Below are 19,240 nucleotides of genomic sequence, written 5' to 3' on the forward strand. Positions count from 1 at the left end.
TATCAGCCGTACAGACCCCCTGATGATCAGTTGGAGAAAAGGTGAAGACTTCTCGTGGGAAAGAGGGTATCAGCTACTGCCTGGAATGAAACTCAATTCTGGGTTAAAGTAGCTCTTTAAGACATAAACCCATTTGGTTTAGTAAGCTGAGCTTAGCCACATACAGTACCTTTAAAGATCAGTAGACCACAAATAAAATGCCAGCAATTACAAATCAACCAGTGGCATCATTTTTTATGATGTTCTTTTTTCATTGTAACTAACACCTTTAGGATTCTTCCCCACTAAGACGTTGCAATTAGATGCCATGTTAAGGTCGCATAACGTGCACCTAACGCAACGTATAGTGGGGTTGAAGCTGGACGTTACATTGAGCCATGTTAAGCGGCTCTTCATGCGTCCTGTGACGTATTCTTGGACGCATGCGGCATCATGTGTTCCTGCCAGCCAATCGCCGCACAGAGCGGCCGCTCCAGGAAGTAAACACTGCACGTCACACAGTGCAGTGAATATTAATTAGCCATGTGGCTGGCCACAGGGGAGGAGGGGAGACCTCCTCCTCCAACATTACTGAGCATGTGCAAGCAGTCTAACGTGGCTTAGCCGCTTAAAACGTACAACATGCAGCACTTTAACTTGACGTACTGCATTACTATGTAACGCAACATGGGCACTGTGAACAGCCCATTGATTTTTTTTCATTGATTTTTTTCATTACTGTGCGGTGGGGTGCGTTACAGGTTACTCTAACGTGCGCCTGTAACGTCTCACTGTGAAAGCAGCCTTACGGTAGAGAACCTATAACTAAGACTACCATAAACCAGATCAATAATCTTGACCATTAGCGTGTATGTAAAAGGATATGAAAACCAAAGGAAAAGTATGGATCCTTGATAGTTGCATGTAACCTCCAAGTCTCTGTCAATGAGAGAAGACCTGGAGCCCAATGGTGCAGTATCGTTAGTGATGTAAGCACGTGTGTATTATACTCACAAGGGTGGGCCGCAAAACGTGCAACCACCGTTTGCGTCTGCGGGAATATAACCATCCCCCACTCGCTGTCCCAAGTCTGTTGGTGCAGATGCTGGCCGGTCGGTCTCCTGGATAAGTTGTGAGGATTAAAAGTCCTCATGACTAAAAAAAACCCTATGGGGTATGGATTATACTAAAAAAATCTTTTTAAGGTGCTCACGTTTGTGACCAAAAGTTCTACAGGCACTTGTATTGACCTGTGGAAGCGGGTCAAGACCTGTGAAACGCGTTGTCTACCGTGCATGTATAAACATAACTTTTTCCATTAAATAATGGTTTGTCCTTCTGAGAAGGTAAGAAATGACGTTTCTAATTTATACCACATCTAGTAGTATCATATCATCAAGGGCAACTCCACCAGTGCTTTTAGTACAAAAACCAAAGGGACTGTCACCTAATTAGGGATGGTTTACAGCCATTTGAACCGTGAGCTTCCCCAAGGTCAGTAACACCAATTTTATCATTTAATTATGATGAGATATAAATTACACAATCGGGAGATTTTCATGGATGGGAGGTGTGGACCTCACCTCAGGACTTATAAAAGGACCCACCAGGGTTGCTGCACTCACCAGTTTTCTGAGACAACTCTCTGCGGCGTCAACATCATCATCATCATGGCCTTCACCGGGAAATACGAGATGGAATCTCAGGAGAACTATGATGCCTTCATGAAGCATATCGGTGAGTATAAATGAGAACTCTACCTATGAAGTGACGTGGGGTTTGGGCACCGAATAATAATGTTGTAATGTATAGATATTTAGAATGTTTTGTCCTTCAGAAATGTCCTATTCCTGCAACGTCACTCTGGTCCGTGGCCACCAGACTACCCTCTGAGGAGAAATCAGACCTTCTGACACGTTTCATTGTCACTTAGCTTCAGACTAGTTCCATCAGTCAATAGAATGAGTAGGTAGGTTCTGCTTGGAGGAATTTGCTTATCATTGATGACACAGTTGTGAAGAGTAGATAAGACCAACCTGAACCTGACCCCCCAGCATTAGGGCCCATTTCTACTAACCTGCGGTCACCCCCACCTGTGTCACCTGGTCCACCCCCAGCTTGGCAGTGGCAGCCCCGAGCTACACCAATATTATCCCCTAACAAATATCGTACACGCTCACTGAGATTAGTATAACCGCCCTGGTTCACCTTACCTTTTGGGTAAGACCTTCACAGAATCTTATATAAATATGAGGTAGAAGTGCTGCACATAAACACAACCTATGAGTCAGGGGTGTAACTAGAAATCACTGGGCCCACCTGCGAAAATTTGGATGCCTCCCCCCCTCCCCACCAGGTATAGGTGCCAAAGCAGGTGGTTTTGGTGCATGGAGCTCACCGCCAGATGCCCCTAGTACAGATAGCCAGGTATAGGTACCCCCAGTATAACCAGGTATAGGTGTCCATCCTCAGTATAGCTAGGTATAGGTGCCCCAAGTATAGCCAGGTATAGGTGCCCTCAGTATAACCAGGTATAGGTGCCCATCCTCAGTATAACTAGGAATAGGTGCCCGTCCCCAGTATAGCCAGGTATAGGTGCCCCAAGTATAGCCAGGTTTAGGTACCCTCAGTATAGCTAGGTATAGGTGCCCCCAGCAGATGCCCTCAATATAGCCGCCCACAGTATAGCCAGGTATAGGTGCGCCAAGTATAGCCAGGTATAGGTGCCCTCAGTATAGCTAGGCATAGGTGCCCCCAGTATAGCCAGGTATAGGTACCCTCAGTATAGCTAGGTATAGGTGCCCCCAGCAGATGCCCTCAATATAGCCGCCCACAGTATAGCCAGGTATAGGTGCGCCAAGTATAGCCAGGTATAGGTGCCCTCAGTATAGCTAGGCATAGGTGCCCCCAGTATAGCCAGGTATAGGTACCCTCAGTATAGCTAGGTATAGTTGCCCCCAGTAGATGCCCTCAATATAGCCGCCCACAGTATAGCCAGGTATAGGTGCCCCCAGTATAGCCAGGTATAGGTGCCCTCAGTATAGCTAGGCATAGGTGCCCTCAGTATAGCTAGGCATAGGTGCCCTCAGTATAACTAGGCATAGGTGCCCTCAGTATAGCCAGGTATAGGTGTCCCCAGTATAACTAGGTATAGGTGCCCTCAGTATAGCCAGGTATAGGTGCCCCCAGTATAACTAGGTATAGGTGCCCTCAGTATAGCCAGGTATAGGTGCCACCAGTATAACTAGGTAAAGGTGCCCTCAGTATAGCTAGGAATGGGTGCCCAAAGTATAACCAGATACAGGTTCCCGCAGTATAGCCAGGCAAGGGTGCCCCTAGCAATGGCCACGCAGAGCGACGGAGGTCCAGTCTCTATAAGCGCCTCACGCTACTTCCTGATAAATAGGAAGTAGTGTCAGACACTTTCAGAGATGAACATCTGTCACGTGGAACGCATGGAAGAGGTATGTTGGCGTTCTGTGTTCTCTGCCTGCTTGTGCTGCTGAATAATGCTGGAGGGGGGAGCGCTAAAGGGAGAGCCCGAAGTGAGGGAGGGGGGGAGTGGGCCCCCCACCTGCCGCTCTGTGTGGCCAATGCACCCCCTCATGTGCTGCGACTCCTCCTGCCCCTAAAAACAGCCCTGGGTGGGCCCCAAGGAGGCCCCTCCCCCTTCCCGTGGCTGCATCCATTGCAGCCCCTATTGTTACACCCCTGCTATGAGTCCATACACTCAGCGTTAGATCCTGACAACCTGTCAGTCCTCAGTTAAAGGGAACCTGAACCAAGAAAAATTATTTAAAATAAACACATGATTTACCAGAAAATGAATATTACATATTTACCTCACCATCAGTTACTCTCAGAAGCTCAGTCATTTCTTCTAACAACGATTCCTTCCAGTTGTGACAAGATTTTGTCAGAACTGAAATATAGCGGTGGCTGTCAGTTATAGATCAGTTGTGGTCAGTTATAACTGAAAGGACAACTGATGTGCAAGGTAATGTCCATGTTTCCCTCTGTCTCAAGTGGGCGATATTACAGTTTAATAGTGTGCTAACCCGGAAGCTGTTAGGGGGTCATCACCATTTTTAAAATGGAGGACTGAGAATTCCATTGATCACAGCGGACAAACAGGATGCGGGAGTAGAGAAAGAGATTGATGTGTAGATTACACGGGAGGTAAGTATGACGTTATAATTTCCAGATCAGGTTTGATTTAAGCTCTTACTGCTGAATTATCCTGGGCTGTTGTTCTGTTACATAAATACCTAAAGGAAACGGGAAAAAACAACGGCATATGGCGTAGTATCGTTATGGTCAACAGGTATATCTTTAATACAGTGTTCCGTGCTCCACTGTACAGCAATCACCCCCCCCCCCCCTGCTGAAAAACACTGCCCCCTCCACTTAATTACAGACCAGCTTTATGCGCTCAATCAATCCTCAGGACTTGTGTATTTTCCCTCAAGTGGAAGATTTATGTCTTTTATGAGAGAGGCCAATCTTCCACTTGAGGGGAGACGCAAGTCCTGAGGATTCATTGATTGAGCACATACAGGGCTGCTTCTAGATACAATCGGGCAAAAGTAACTTCCGCCCTGCCCTCCCCCCCCCCCTCCCCCGCGACAAACAAGCGCTGTAATTACAGCGCAGGAGATTTGGGCGCAGCCGACGCCATCATAGACCGTAATAGGATTTTCGGCTATGGCGGCGCACAGGAAGTAACTTCGGCGCCGTCAGAAGACAGAGCTGAAGTTACTTTTAAAACATTGTAATTCAGCTGCCAGCAATATCTGGAAGCCGAATGACATCATCTCCCCCCCTCCACATGGACCTGGAGGGGGAATTGTAATTGACACGGCCGGGAACTTGTGCAGCAGCAGGATCAGTCATATACCGGCTGTATCCTGCGCCCAAGTCTCCCGGTGGTGATTTCTCTCGTACGCCCCAAGAAATGCCCCTAGCCCCACACCCCCCAGGACCGGCGCAGCTCCTTTCCCTTACAAATTCAGAATGGACATATATTATACTTATTATATCCAGGCAGGACAAAGGAGGCAGTCAGACAGTGGTCTGTCATACGGTCCGCCAATTTGTCCGGTGGGGGCATTGCATGCATGTGGGTTGAGGTGGCCGTTTCTCAGCAGGGGGTGCAACTGCTGTGCACTGGAGCCAGGGGCGTAGCAATAGGGGTTGCAGAGGTTGCGACCGCATCAGGGCCCTTGGGCCAGAGGGGCCCCGAAGGGCCCTCCCTCAACTACAGTATTAGCTCTCTATTGGTCCTGTGCCCATAATAATCCTTTCTATAGATACTGTGAATAGTGGTAATCACTAACAAGCTGTTCCCCATCCCCTTCTTGCACCTCTGACACTGTAGTTGCCATTGGCAGGTTTTGGTGCGCCGTATGAATTACTATGTATAGAGTGCTTGGGGGGCCCCGTTGTAAAACTTGCATCAGGGCCCACAGCTCCTTAGCTATGCCACTGACTGGAGCACTGAACTCTGTATTGAAGATATACCTGTGGACCATAATATTATTCCATGAACTGTCTCTCCATGGCCCTGATGCAGTACATTCTAATGATAAGCACAAATTTCACATAATCATCATTTTGCATGATCGTAATTCTCATTTACGATGCAAAAAAAAAAAAAAAAACATGAGAAATTTCAGGAAAAATTTTTACTTCATATGTAAACGTAATCAGCAACCATAATTTCGCATTTTCACGTAATTTTCTGCAGATTTTAGCAGTTAAAGAGTAACTGTCGGGCATAAAATCAAAAATCAATTCTTTATTTTTATCTGGTATACAAGTAATAAGGAAGCTAACCAGGCAATCCAAAAGTTAAAATCACTATTACTTTTCTTGTTTATAAATGATCATTCCCCAGTTTTCCTGGCTCTTATTTGGTACGTTGCCACAAAAAGGAAGTTGCAGGGCATGCTGGGTTGTCTTTTTTTGCTTCTGTACATTAGTTAAGTCTCAGGGGAAATGAAGAAGCAAAAAAAGACAACCCAGCATGCCCTGCAACTTCCTTTGTGCGGCAACGTACCAATTAAGAGTCAGGTAAACCGAGGAATGATCATTTATCAGCAAGAAAAGTAATTGTGATTTTAACTTTTGGATTGCCTGGTTAGCATCCTTATTACTTGTTTACCAGATAAAAATAAAGAATTGATTTTTGATTTTATGCCCGACAGGTACACTTTAATATCAAATCAAATATCAAAATTGCTACGTATGTTAAGGAGAATAGTGGGAACAAGTCAGACATTTTTCAAAAAGACCTTGTAGTTTTTGAGAACATTGATTTTAAAAGTAGAAAAGAAAAATGTTTTTTCCTGAGTTGAAAAACCATTTTTTCTTGCATTTTTAAAATTGATTTTCTCAAAAACTACAAGGTCTTTTTGAAAAAAAAAATGTTTTTTGTACTTGTTGCCACTATTCCCTTTAACATTTGTAACATTGTTGAATTTCCAAATCATATTTATGGAAAATTATGTTAAATTTAGGGTAATCCTAATTACCAAAATACCAGATTACGACTATCACTAGTACATTCTACTTATTAGTTATGTCACCTTTTATCGTTGTCAACATTTATCTGCAGTATAGTACATTCAATGCCTGGTTAGTAAAAAGTACTAAAAATAAGGATGAAAAAAAATGTCAGGTGCTTTCCACCACCATGTACCATGGCCAATATCTACTTATCTTATGTATGCAACTTTGCACCATACACAACGAGAACAAGTCACTTAAAATATGTTATACTTGATTTACTAATTTGCTGATAAGAATGGTCCTGACCATTCTTATATGGTACATGGTGGTGGAAAGGAGCTAGGGTAGGCAATTGTTTTCTTGTGCAGGTAAGGACAGTTAAAGGACTATCACCCAAAAAAAATTTAAAAAAAAAAAATACATATAATAGGTATATTTGTCCCAGAGTAAGATTCACTATAATGCACTGTTCTCCTGCGTTGTTGTCACTTACAGTAGATATAAAAAAATCTGGCAGATCTGACATTGCGCTTATCCATCAAATGTGTCGGTTTTATCTACAGTAGCACTTTTATTTTTAACCAGCTTAGCGGTATGGACGAGCTCAGCTCGTCCAGTACCGCCAGGCTGGATATCTCAGCCCCTGGTGCGTCACAATTTTTTTTTTAACATGCAGCTAGCACTTTGCTAGCTGCGTGCTTTACTCGATCGCCGCCGCTCGACGCCGATCCGCCGCTACGTGCCGTGAAAGAGGGCCCCCCCCCCAGGCCCATTGCGCAGCCTGGCCAATCACCGCCAGGCTGCGCTAAGGGGTGGATCGGGACGACGCCGATGATGTCATTCCGATTGTCGCCATGGTAACGAGGGAAGCCCTAACAGGAAATCCCATTCAGAGCGGGATTTCCTGTTGGGTAGGATCGCTGGCGGCGATCAGAGGGGTGGGAGAGATAGTTCAGGGAGGGGGGAATCATGTAGCTAGCGCTAGGCTAGCTACATGATAAAAAAAAAGTGAAAAAAACCCACCCGCGGCCGAGCGCCGCAAAACAATTAAACGCCAGGGTTGTTAAATCATAAACCATAATGGCTGAAAACTGAGTAATAATTTAAAAAAACAAAAAAAAAAAAAAAAACACAACATAGGAAATAAAGTAATTCTTGGGAAAAAATACTACCCAAGGAAAGCCTGGTTTGTCCCACAAAAAAAGCAATATATAGGGTAGATCATTTCTGTGTGATAAGTAGAGATACATTTATTGGCAAATGAGTGGGAGGAGCATGATGTGAAAATTGCTGAGGTTTTTAAGGAGAAATGATCAGTGGTAGGGAAGTGGTTAAAGTCATGTACATTCATTTCCTGCTTTCAAATTCTATTTCATATTATATTTTGTCCTCTCGCAGGCATCCCTGAGGATAAGATCGCCAAGGGGAGAGACTTCAAGTACACCACTGAAGTAGTCCAAAATGGCAATGAGTTCACCTGGTCTCAGATTTACCCCGGCCACACCACCACCAATAGATATGTCGCTGGCAAAGAGTCCGAGATGGAGACCATGGGAGGAAAGAAGTTCAAGGTATTGACCATCGGCTAAGCAGCTATGTCATAGCTCTCAACTGGTCTTTTTTTCGGGGGGACAGTCCCTCTTTGGGGATCAAATCCCTCTGTCTGTCTCTCTTTCTTCCTTATTTGTTCCTCTTTCAGGACTGATGTACAGATGTGTATTATTAATATATGAATTACGACTGAAAAATGTGTTTGACGTTAAACTTTATTCCCATCCTTTAAACTGATGTTTCTTAATTTTAAATGTTAATATGAAGATAAACTAGTGATGATAGAAAGGGCCAGTGTGGTTTGAATTCTAAAATGACATCTTTTGCTTATGAATTTTTAGCGGTAGGTATGGCTAGGGGTGTGCCAGGGGTGTGTCTTGAAGTGTTCCTCTTTTTCTTCTCAAAAAGTTAGGCGGTATTGTTATGTTTACACTCAAAACTACACCAACGCGGACCCCATTTCAGGAACAGACCTAATTTAATGTGAAACACTGATGTGTAGCACCTATGGACCCTGACTAACTAAACTGCAGTAAAATTGCCCATGGCAGGCAGCACACAGCAATTTTACCAGCACTAACACTAGGGGGAGAATTGCCTGTTAATCTATCAGCGCCACGTACATTGCTGGGATAACATGTGCTGCTTTGCACGTGGCTTTAACAGGTTAGTGGGTGGAGCTCCCTGGCTGCTAGTACTGGTGAAATCGCCATGCGCTTCCAGCCATAGAACCCGATTCATCAAACTGTGGTAAATTTGTTGTGTGCAGCTCCAAACCCCTGGGGAGCACCGCCCATTACTCTATTAACCATTTCAGCCGCCCGGACGTGATGCTCACGTCCAGGCGGCTACTTTGCTGAGGTGCCGTGCTTCGGGCGCTCCCACGCGCGATCGCGGGCGAGCCCCCGTGCTGTCCCCGGTAGCCCTGGGATCAGTGAACGGGAACATGGTTCCCGATCACCGATCCGTGTCCCCAGCAGAAAAACCGAAGCGCTCTTAATAGAGGCTTCAGTATTTCTGCAAATAAAATTTTCCACGTCCGCCTTGTGATTCCGGTTAGCGAGAAGCACAAGGAGGAAAAAAAAAACTGAAGGTGGCCATCTTGTGGCCAAATAGTAAAACTACATCTACATATTTTTGACATTACAATTTACACATATAATAACATTAAAAATTAACTGTTTATTTCCCACACCAAAATATTACCCAAATAAAATTTTTTATGGAAAAAAAAAATTACAATTAAAAAACAAAAACAAAACATAAATAGTTACCTAAAGTTTTGAACTTTTTAAATATGCATTTGAAGGGGGTATACTACGAACAATTTTTAAATTATAAGCTTGTAAATAGTGATGGACGCAAAACGGAAAAAATGCACCTTTATTTCCAAATGAAATATTGGCGCCATACATTGTGATAGGGACAAAATGTAAATGGTGTCATAACCGAGACAAACAAGCAAATAAAATACATAGGTTTTAATTATGGTAGCGTGGATTATTTTAAAGCTATAATGGACGAAAACTGAGAAATAATGAATTTTTCCATTTTTTTCTTATTAATAATGTGAAAATGCATTTATAAAAGAATAATACTTAGCAAAATGTACCACCCAAAGAAAGCCTAATTAGTGGCGGAAAAAACAAGATATAGATCAATAAATTGTGATAATTAGTGATAAAGTTATTAGCGAATGAATAGGAGGTGAAAATTGCTCTGATGCATAAGGTGAAAAATCCTCGCGGGCTGAAATGGTTACTTACCATAGCAATACGCACATTATACCGGTCTTAACACTACGGGGGCACCACCCGTTATCATAGGAACGTGAGTGATGCTAGTAAAATAAAGGGTGGTGCTCCCCTTCAATAAGAACACTTTAAAAAGGTTCCCTATTGCAGTGTTTCTCAACATTTTATAAGTGTGTACCCCTTTTAAAACCCTGTACTCATCAAGTACCCCCTAGCATAGCAAACATGATCACAAGTACCCCTTGACAAATATATATTTAATCGTAGTACATGATAATTGGTTCTAAACAATGTGCAAGTATTTATTATTGCATTTAATTAGCTAAAATACTAATTTGATGTTGTTTAAATAAGAATTATGATTTTCTAAATCTCTAAATTTGTTATTCTTGGTTAAGTATATCAAGCCTGAGTACCCCCTGGACCCATCAGAAGTACCCCCAGGGGTACGCGTACCGCATGTTGAGAACCTAGGCCCTATTGGATAGAGTACTGGTTAAGGCTGTTGCCTTTGATCTAGGATTGCAGCCTTTAACCAGAGTTTGAATCCCGGCTCAAGCCAGCCTAATGGTTGCCTGTGGAGCGGGTCCTTAGTACTTTGAGACTGCCAGAAAGGTGCAATATAAATGGTCTTGTCTTGGGTACAGTTAGCGTGTGTATGTGGACAGAGGTTTTATGTCACCTACAAACAATTCACTTACCCACTGCTAATACTGAAATTTGTGCTTGCAGGCCACTGTTAACCTGGAAAGTGGAAAGCTAGTAGTGGATTTCCCTAATTACCATCATACTGCAGAGATCGTTGGTGGAAAACTGGTGGAGGTGAGAAGGGACTGAATGTTTAACTTTTTAAAACAGTACTCAGCAAAGTTTTTATAGATTTTATATAGCGGTACTGTGCACGATAGGTTAACATAACTTTACACTATGACTATGGTAGAGATTAGATTGTAAGCTCCCCTGAGGACAGTCAGTGACATGACTATGTACTCTGCAATGTGCTGCAGAAGTTGTCAGTGTTATACAAATAGGGTTGCCAGGTCGGCTGATGGAGAAAACCGGACAGGGGGTGGAGTTGGGGGTGGAGTTAGGGGCGGAGTCAGAAGCGCACTTTTATGTAGAGTGGGGCTAAGCAATGGGCTTTTTTTAAAAAATTTTTTTATAGTATTCATATCGCACTGACATCTTCTGCAGCACATTACAGAGTACATAGCCATGTCACTAACTGTCCTCACCAGTAGTACTGGTCCAGTGCACATAAGAGACAGTTTTTCACCAGTAACTGCACATAAGAGACAGCTTTTCACCAGTAAATGCACATTATAAGAGACACCTTTTCGCCAGTAAATGCACATAATAAGAGACAGCTTTTCCCCAGTAAATGCACAAGAGACAGCTTTTCACCAGTAAATGCACATAATAAGACACAGCTTTTCACCAGTAAATGCACAAAAGAGACAGCTTTTCACCACTAAATGCACATAATGACAAACAGCCAGTGTTCCCAGTATATGTAGCCAGGGATATATGTGCCCAGTATATGTAGCCAAGGGGTATATATGTCCCAGTATACGTAGGCAGGGGTGTAAATGTCCCAGTATACGTAGGCAGGGGTGTAAATGTCCCAGTATATGTAGCCAGGGGGTATATGTGCCCAGAATAGGTAGCCAGGGGGTATATGTGCCCAGAATAGGTAGCCAGGGGGTATATGTGCCCAGAATAGGTAGCCAGGAGCTATATGTGCCCAGAATAGGTAGCCAGGGGCTATATGTGCCCGGAATAGGTAGCCAGGGGCTATATGTGCCCGGAATAGGTAGCCAGGGGCTATATGTGCCCGGAATAGGTAGCCAGGGGCTATATGTGCCCGGAATAGGTAGCCAGGGGCTATATGTGCCCGGAATAGGTAGCCAGGGGCTATATGTGCCCAGAATAGGTAGCCAGGGGCTATATGTGCCCAGAATAGGTAGCCAGGGGCTATATGTGCCCAGAATAGGTAGCCAGGGGCTATATGTGCCCAGAATAGGTAGCCAGGGGCTATATGTGCCCAGAATAGGTAGCCAGGGGCTATATGTGCCCAGAATAGGTAGCCAGGGGCTATATGTGCCCAGAATAGGTAGCCAGGGGCTATATGTGCCCAGAATAGGTAGCCAGGGGCTATATGTGCCCAGAATAGGTAGCCAGGGGCTATATGTGCCCACAATAGGTAGCCAGGAGCTATATGTGCCCACAATAGGTAGCCAGGGGCTATATGTGCCCAGAATAGGTAGCCAGGGGGTATATGTGCCCGGAATAGGTAGCCAGGGGGTATATGTGCCCGGAATAGGTAGCCAGGGGCTATATGTGCCCGGAATAGGTAGCCAGGGGGTATATGTGCCCGGAATAGGTAGCCAGGGGCTATATGTGCCCACAATAGGTAGCCAGGAGCTATATGTGCCCACAATAGGTAGCCAGGGGCTATATGTGCCCAGAATAGGTAGCCAGGGGCTATATGTGCCCAGAATAGGTAGCCAGGGGGTATATGTGCCCAGAATAGGTAGCCAGGGGGTATATGTGCCCGGAATAGGTAGCCAGGGGGTATATGTGCCCGGAATAGGTAGCCAGGGGCTATATGTGCCCGGAATAAGTAGCCAGGGGCTATATGTGCCCAGAATAGGTAGCCAGGGGCTATATGTGCCCAGAATAGGTAGCCAGGGGGTATATGTGCCCAGAATGGGTAGCCAGGGGCTATATGTGCCCAGAATAGGTAGCCAGGTGCCCCCCGCAGGAGGAGAACAGTGCAGACTGCAGAGAGAGAGCTGGGAGCAGCGGTGGAGAAGGGGGGCAATCTCCCCCGCCCCCCCTTGCCTTCCCTCACCTTAGGGTGCTGTCTCTCTCCCCTGCTGTCTCCTCCATCATGTGCAGCAGGCTGGCGGGTGGCGGGGAGAACTTACCTCTGTCGCAGGCGCCGGAAGTTCGGGTCCCGCAGCCGCTGAGAGAGATTTGACTCAAAAAAGATCCGGATCAAAGATCCGAATCATTCATGAGCCGGACAACACTATTCAGACTGATAGTGTTGTCCGGCTCATGAATGATTCGGATCTTTGATCCGGATCTTTTTTGAGTCAAATCTCTCTCAGCGGCTGCGGGACCCGAACTTCCGGCGCTGGAGCGACACAGGGCTCTATTCATAAAAAAGTTGTTGCGAGAAAACTCCTGGAGGGAAAATACCGCAGCGGTATTTTACACTTCTGGGGGCTCTATTCATAAAAAAGTTGTTGCGAAAAAACTCCTGGAGGGAAAATACCGCAGCGGTATTTCACACTTTTGGGTGGTCATTCAAAGAAATCTTGAAAGCTGCGATGCAAGAGCGGAGATCTCCCGCTGAAAGCTGGCGGTAAGCTGTCGGAAGGCATGCGGAAACACTTCAGCCGGCAGAGTCCCTCCGTGCACTGCTCTCTCTGGGAGGTCTGTCCCATTCACTTGTATGTAATCCGCAAAATCAGAGGAAGCGGTATTTCCCGTCCACATACCGCTTCCTCTAAACTTTATGAATGGCCATTTTGTTACTTTTTTCTAGATAAATCTAGAAAAACACTGGAGAAGGCGGAAATTTCTCGCTCTGCTGGGGGATTGTAGATTTTCATGCGGGAACAGCTTTTTTGAATGCCCACTTTGCTAAATGGTCGGGAAAGTCCGCTGTTTTGAGCGGAAAACTTGCGGGAAGGTTTTATGAATAGAGCCCTGGGTGGTCATTCAAAGAAATCTTGAAAGCTGCGATGCAAGAGCGGAGATCTCCCGCTGAAAGCTGGCGGTAAGCTGTCGGAAGGCATGCGGAAACACTTCAGCCGGCAGAGTCCCTCCGTGCACTGCTCTCTCTGGGAGGTCTGTCCCATTCACTTGTATGTAATCCGCAAAATCAGAGGAAGCGGTATTTCCCGTCCACATACCGCTTCCTCTAATCTTTATGAATGGCCATTTTGTTACTTTTTTCTAGATAAATCTAGAAAAACACTGGAGAAGGCGGAAATTTCTCGCTCTGCTGGGGGATTGTAGATTTTCATGCGGGAACAGCTTTTTTGAATGCCCACTTTGCTAAATGGACGGGAAAATCCGCTGTTTTGAGCGGAAAACTTGCGGGAAGGTTTTATGAATAGAGCCCACAGAGGTAAGTTCCGCCCGCAGCCACCCGCCAGCTTGCACTTCATATTGGAGGAGACAGCGGGGGAGAGAGAGCACCCTAAGGTGAGGGAAGGGGGGGGAGATTGCCCCCCTTCTCCACCGCTGCTCCCAGCTCTCTCTCTGCTGCGCTGTTCTCCTCCTGCGCTGCGAGGGGCGCTAAAACCGGACAACTTAATTGTCCGGTTTAGCATGTTTTTTTACACCGGACACAGGGGCCAAAAAACGGACTGTCCGGTGTAAAACCGGACACCTGGCAACCCTATATACAAATACATAATAATAATATGGTAGGACATTAGACTATGACTATGGTAGGATTAGAGTGTGAGCTCCTCTGAGGACAGTCAGTGACATGACTATGTACTCTGTAATGTGCTGCAGAAGATGTCAGTGCTATATAAATACATAATAATAATATGGGAGGACATTAGACTATGGCTATGGTTGGGATTAGAATGTGAGCTCCTCTGAAGACAGTCAGTGACATGACTATGTACTCTGTACAGTGCTGCAGAAGTTGTCAGCCTAATAGAAGGTTAGCGTAAGATGTAGATAAAGAGAAAGGTTGTTAGGCTTAATGTAAAGATTAGTGTTAGATTGGGGGTAATGATAGAAATAGGGGTATATGAGGGAGTACGGTTAGTGTCAGGCAAAGGTTGAGGTAAGGTTAGCCATATACAATAGAAGGTGTACGGCTACAGATAGGCATAGCTTAGGGAGTAAAGTTAAGGTTAGGAATTATTTGAAGGTTATTGGTACCGGAGAGATGTGTCAGAAAACATGCCGTTACCATGGATTCAGCTGATGTATTAATCTGCAGTGTATTCTCATCAGGCCACGCCTAATGTCACTTTATTGGCTGTTTTTTTCAGACCTCAGTGAGTGGCGGCATCACCTTCAAAAGGATCAGTAAGAAAGTGGCATAAGCTGACTCTGCTACAGCAGCCTTCTGACTCAATAAACAACATCATTTGCTTTATACATCTTTGTCTGGTCTGTTTCTTTTCTTGTCCTGATATCATACAAGGCATGGTAATAAGGTTTAAAGTGGACCTGAACTCATAACTTCCTCTCTGCTCTAAAAGATAAGCAACAGCATAATAACCTTTAAAAAAAACATTTCCTTGTTACATCTTAACTTTTACTTTTAGAACTCCTACTCCCTGGTATCCTGGGAGCACAGAACGGGATAACTTCCTGTGTTTACATATTAGCTCAGAATTCGGCTCATTACTTTCTGAGAAGGGAGAATTGGACAGGCTGTTCTCTATAAACACACACAGGATGGATTTCTCTGTTTCCTTGTCTCCTGTGCAAGAGTTCAGGTCCACTTTAAGCACTAGAACATAAGGCAAAAGGCCCATGAAGACAAGCGCTACCATATGGGCAACCTGGGCAATTGCCCCAGGGCTCAGAGCCGGCTGCCACCCTCTCCTTATCCCCCAACTTAATGTTTCTGGGGCCCTTGTTTTAAGAAAGCAAACTTTTGTTTTTCTTAACATCTTAGTAAAGGGGCTTTTAGGACCATTGTAGTCCCTTACACACCCCAATGAGTTCTGGGTCACCATGAGCTTGCTGGTTAGTCTGTACCTCTGGGGCCCTTGCAGAGCGTTTCACCTGTCCCGGTGGGCGTGCTCCTGCCATGTTCGTGGCTCCGCGCTTCCTGTCTCTATCCATTGCTGACTGCATCTTGTCTGTGACAATTCTGCAATGAACAAGACCGGAGCGCAAGGACCCACAGAAGAGCGCCCCCACCAGGACAGGTAAGTCGTTACTCTGCCAAACACTCTGCAGGGGCCCCAGGGAGCACAAGATGGAGGGGGGACCTGCGAGAGTCAGCAGCCTGCTTGGGGCCCTGGAAGGGGAATTACACAGCAACAAGGGGCCCCTAATGCCGCGCCAGGTAAGGGAGGGTCTGTCACGGGGGCCCCGGGGTTAATTTTGTCTGGGGGTCCCACTGTTACTAGAACCAGCCCTGCTTGAAGGGGTTTTCTTAAAAATGTAGATAGGCCTTGGGGTAGTGGCAGAAGGTCCCTGGAGCAGGGGCATAACAATAGACCTTGCAGGGGGACCCAGAAGCCACAGGGGGCCCCTCCTGAGAGACTGACAACTAAGGGCAAGGAGAGAAAAAAACTTTCTATTCTCTGCAGAAATTGTTCTAATGGCTGCATCTGCTCAGCCACTGATAAGGAATCATACAAAGTTTTGTAGACAAAGATTTGTACACAGTCCCTATTCAGTGTGCAGCAGACTGTTGTGTACAACACCCTTTCCCCAGCCTCTCGACCCCTCCCCAAGTGCTGTGTACTGTAGTGATGCTGGAAGAGTCTGCAGAGCCAGTTATGCTCCATCAGAGATGGACAGAGTAATGTAATAAGCTGATCTGTCGTTTTTCTGTATGTGTGAAAACATGCACATTTTATTACAGAAGCTGATGTGATTGATAGAGAAAATACACACATTGCTTCTTTGCTGTCTGTTTTTATCTGCATGGGGAAAACACATTTCAGTGTGCACTAGCCAATTGAATTAGTTCTCAGTTCACTTGTGCAGAAAACGGGGAGGGGGGGGGGAGTATTTGGCGGTAGGGGGCCCCAATCCAAAGTTTGGCAGGGGGCCCAATGATTTCTAGTTACGCCCCTGCCCTGGAGGGATCATTTAGGAAAATGTGCTAAGCATGAGACCAGGGGCAGGAGGTCCTTGGACCTTACAGAGTCTTTCAAGTGGGTTGGTTCCTTATGACTGGCGTACAGCTGATGTTTTACCCTTATTATTATTATTATTATTAAGAAAGGGAAAAAGTCAGAACTAGGAAACTATAGACCAGCGGTGTAACCAAGGAGCTTGGGGTTCCAGTGTGAATTTTACATGAGGCCCTAAGCACTCTATTGATATGAAGCCCTAAAACTTTCCAAAGACAGTTTCAGTGTCAAAAAGGTATAATGATTCCAATATTTGTATAACACTTTTCTCCTGTCGGACTCAAAGCGCTTGCGAGGCAACCACTAGAGCGCACTCAGTAGGCAGTAGCAGTGTTAGGGAGTCTTGCCCAAGAACTCCTACTGAATAGGTGCAGCTTACTGAAACAGGAAGAGCCAAGATTTGAACCCAGGTCTCCTGTGTTAGAGGCAGAGCCCTTAACCATCACACTATCCAGCCACTGAGAGTAAGGTAACAGTTAGTTAAAGAGAAACCGTGACCAAGAATGTAACTTCCTCCCAATCAGTAGCTGATACCCACTTTCCCATGAATCATTTCATTTTCACAAATGGATCATCAGGGGGCTCTGTATGGCTGATATTGTGGTGAAACCCCTCCCACAGTGTGATGTCAGGACCATGGTCCTGACAGTTTCCTGTCTGTGAACCTCAGCTGTTTTACTGTTTACAGAAACGGCCAGAAACGCAATCACCTGCCAGGAGTAAAAATGTCACCATGTGATAAATGTCAGAATGTAAATCAGGGAGAGGAAAGATTTTACGATGGGCAAACACTGACTAAATCATTTATACATAATTACTGTAAAAATGAAGCACTTTTTTATTACATTATTTTCAATAGAGTTCCTCTTTAATCAAACTTACTACAGTCAATCAATGGGTGACTGGGGTCCAAATTCACTAAAGGGGCGGGGCCACAAACAGCCAATCAGATTTCCTTGCTGGATAGACTGTTTGCATTTACACAATTTTGATGCCAGGAACCCAAAGGCTCACAAACTTGGTCGTTGAGTGACTGTGTGTCAATGTTACAAAAAGTGGTCGGAGCCAAAACAAATTTAACTGGTCAAATATAAACTGCAGCCATTCTTACACTGTTAATGGCAGGGTTATCAAACTTTGCACAGTTGGTCACTGGGTAACTGGGATTCATATTCAGGAAAATGGGTGGAGCCTACAACAGCCAATCAAAATTCACCTGATGATTTTCAAGGGGAATATCTACATTGCTACCATTCTTACACTGTTAATGGCAGAGGCCTCAAACCTAATACAGTCAGTCATTGACTGGGGTCCAAATTCACTAAAGGGGTGGAGACACAAACAGCCAATCAGATTTGTTTAATTTCAATGGAAATATACAAATTATTGATACCAGGCACCCCGAAGCTCATAAAATTGGTAATTGAGTGACTGTATGTTTAGGTTAGAAAAAGTGGGCGGTGCCAACAACTAAATTTTTTTAATGGGAAAATATAAACTGCAACCATTCTTACACTGTTAATGGCATAGTTTCTAAACTTGACACAGTGGGCCACTGGGTGACTGGGATTAATATTTAGAAAATGTGTGGAGCCTACAACAGCCAATCAAAATTCCCCAGATTTGTTGGATTGATTTCAGCCATTCTGTTATTGGCAGGGTTCTCAAACTTGACACACTTGGTCACTGGATGATTGGGGTTAATATTCAGGAAAGTGGGGGGAGCGGGAGCCTACAACAGGCAATCAAAATGCACCTATAGATTTTCAAGGGGAATATTTACATTGCTGCCATTCTTACACTCTTAATGGCAGAGGCCTCAAATCTGGTACAGTCAGTCACTGGGAGACTGGGGTTTAAATTCTGAAAAGGGGGCGGGATACAAACAGTCAATCAGATTTGTTTAATTTCAGTGGAAAAATGCAACTTATTGATGCCAAGGACCCCAGAGCTCATAAACTTGGTCATTGAGTGACTGTATGTCAAGGTTAGAGACAGTGGGCAGAGCCAAAAAACAATTAACTTTTGACATGAGAAAATATAAACTGCAGCCATTCTTACACTGTTAATGGCAGGGTTCTCAAACTTTGCAGTTGGTCACTGGGTGACTGGGATTAATATTCAGAAAAGTGGGTGGAGCCTACAACAGCCAATCAAAATTCACCTATTGATTTTCAAGGAGAATATTGAAACTGCTGCTATTTTTACACTGGTAATGGCAGAGGCCTCAAACCTGCTACAGTCGGTCATTAAGTGACTGGGTTTCAAAATCACCACAAAAAAACAATCAGATTTCTTTGCTGGATAAACTGCTTTCATTCACACAATTTTGATGCCAGGAGCCTGAAAGCTCACAAACTTGGTCATTGAGTGACTGTGTGTCAAGAATACAAAAACTGCAGCTCTTCTTCACTGTTAATGGCAGGGTTCTCAAACTTTGCACAGTTGGTCACTGGGTGACTCAGAAAAGTGGGTGGAGCCTAAAAAAGCTAATCAATATTCACCTGTTGATTTTTACCAGGTTTGAGGCACAAGCCTCAAACCTGGTACAGTTGGTCATTGGGTCACTGGGGTTCAAATTTAGAA

At 44.8% G+C, this 19,240-nt stretch overlaps 1 protein-coding gene across 1 annotated transcript; it reads left to right on the forward strand.

The window, feature by feature from the left end:
• Window positions 1-1,618: 1,618 nt before the first annotated feature.
• LOC137561757 (gastrotropin-like) lies at window positions 1,619-14,933 on the forward strand. The gene is made up of 4 exons (XM_068273106.1): window positions 1,619-1,716; window positions 7,888-8,060; window positions 10,527-10,616; window positions 14,825-14,933. The coding sequence occupies exons 1-4, from the start codon at window positions 1,650-1,652 to the stop codon at window positions 14,876-14,878; spliced, it is 384 nt and encodes a 127-aa protein (XP_068129207.1). The 5' UTR covers window positions 1,619-1,649; the 3' UTR covers window positions 14,879-14,933.
• Window positions 14,934-19,240: the final 4,307 nt, after the last annotated feature.

Source organism: Hyperolius riggenbachi, chromosome 3 (assembly GCF_040937935.1).
Source record: "Hyperolius riggenbachi isolate aHypRig1 chromosome 3, aHypRig1.pri, whole genome shotgun sequence".
NCBI classification, from domain to species: domain Eukaryota; kingdom Metazoa; phylum Chordata; class Amphibia; order Anura; family Hyperoliidae; genus Hyperolius; species Hyperolius riggenbachi.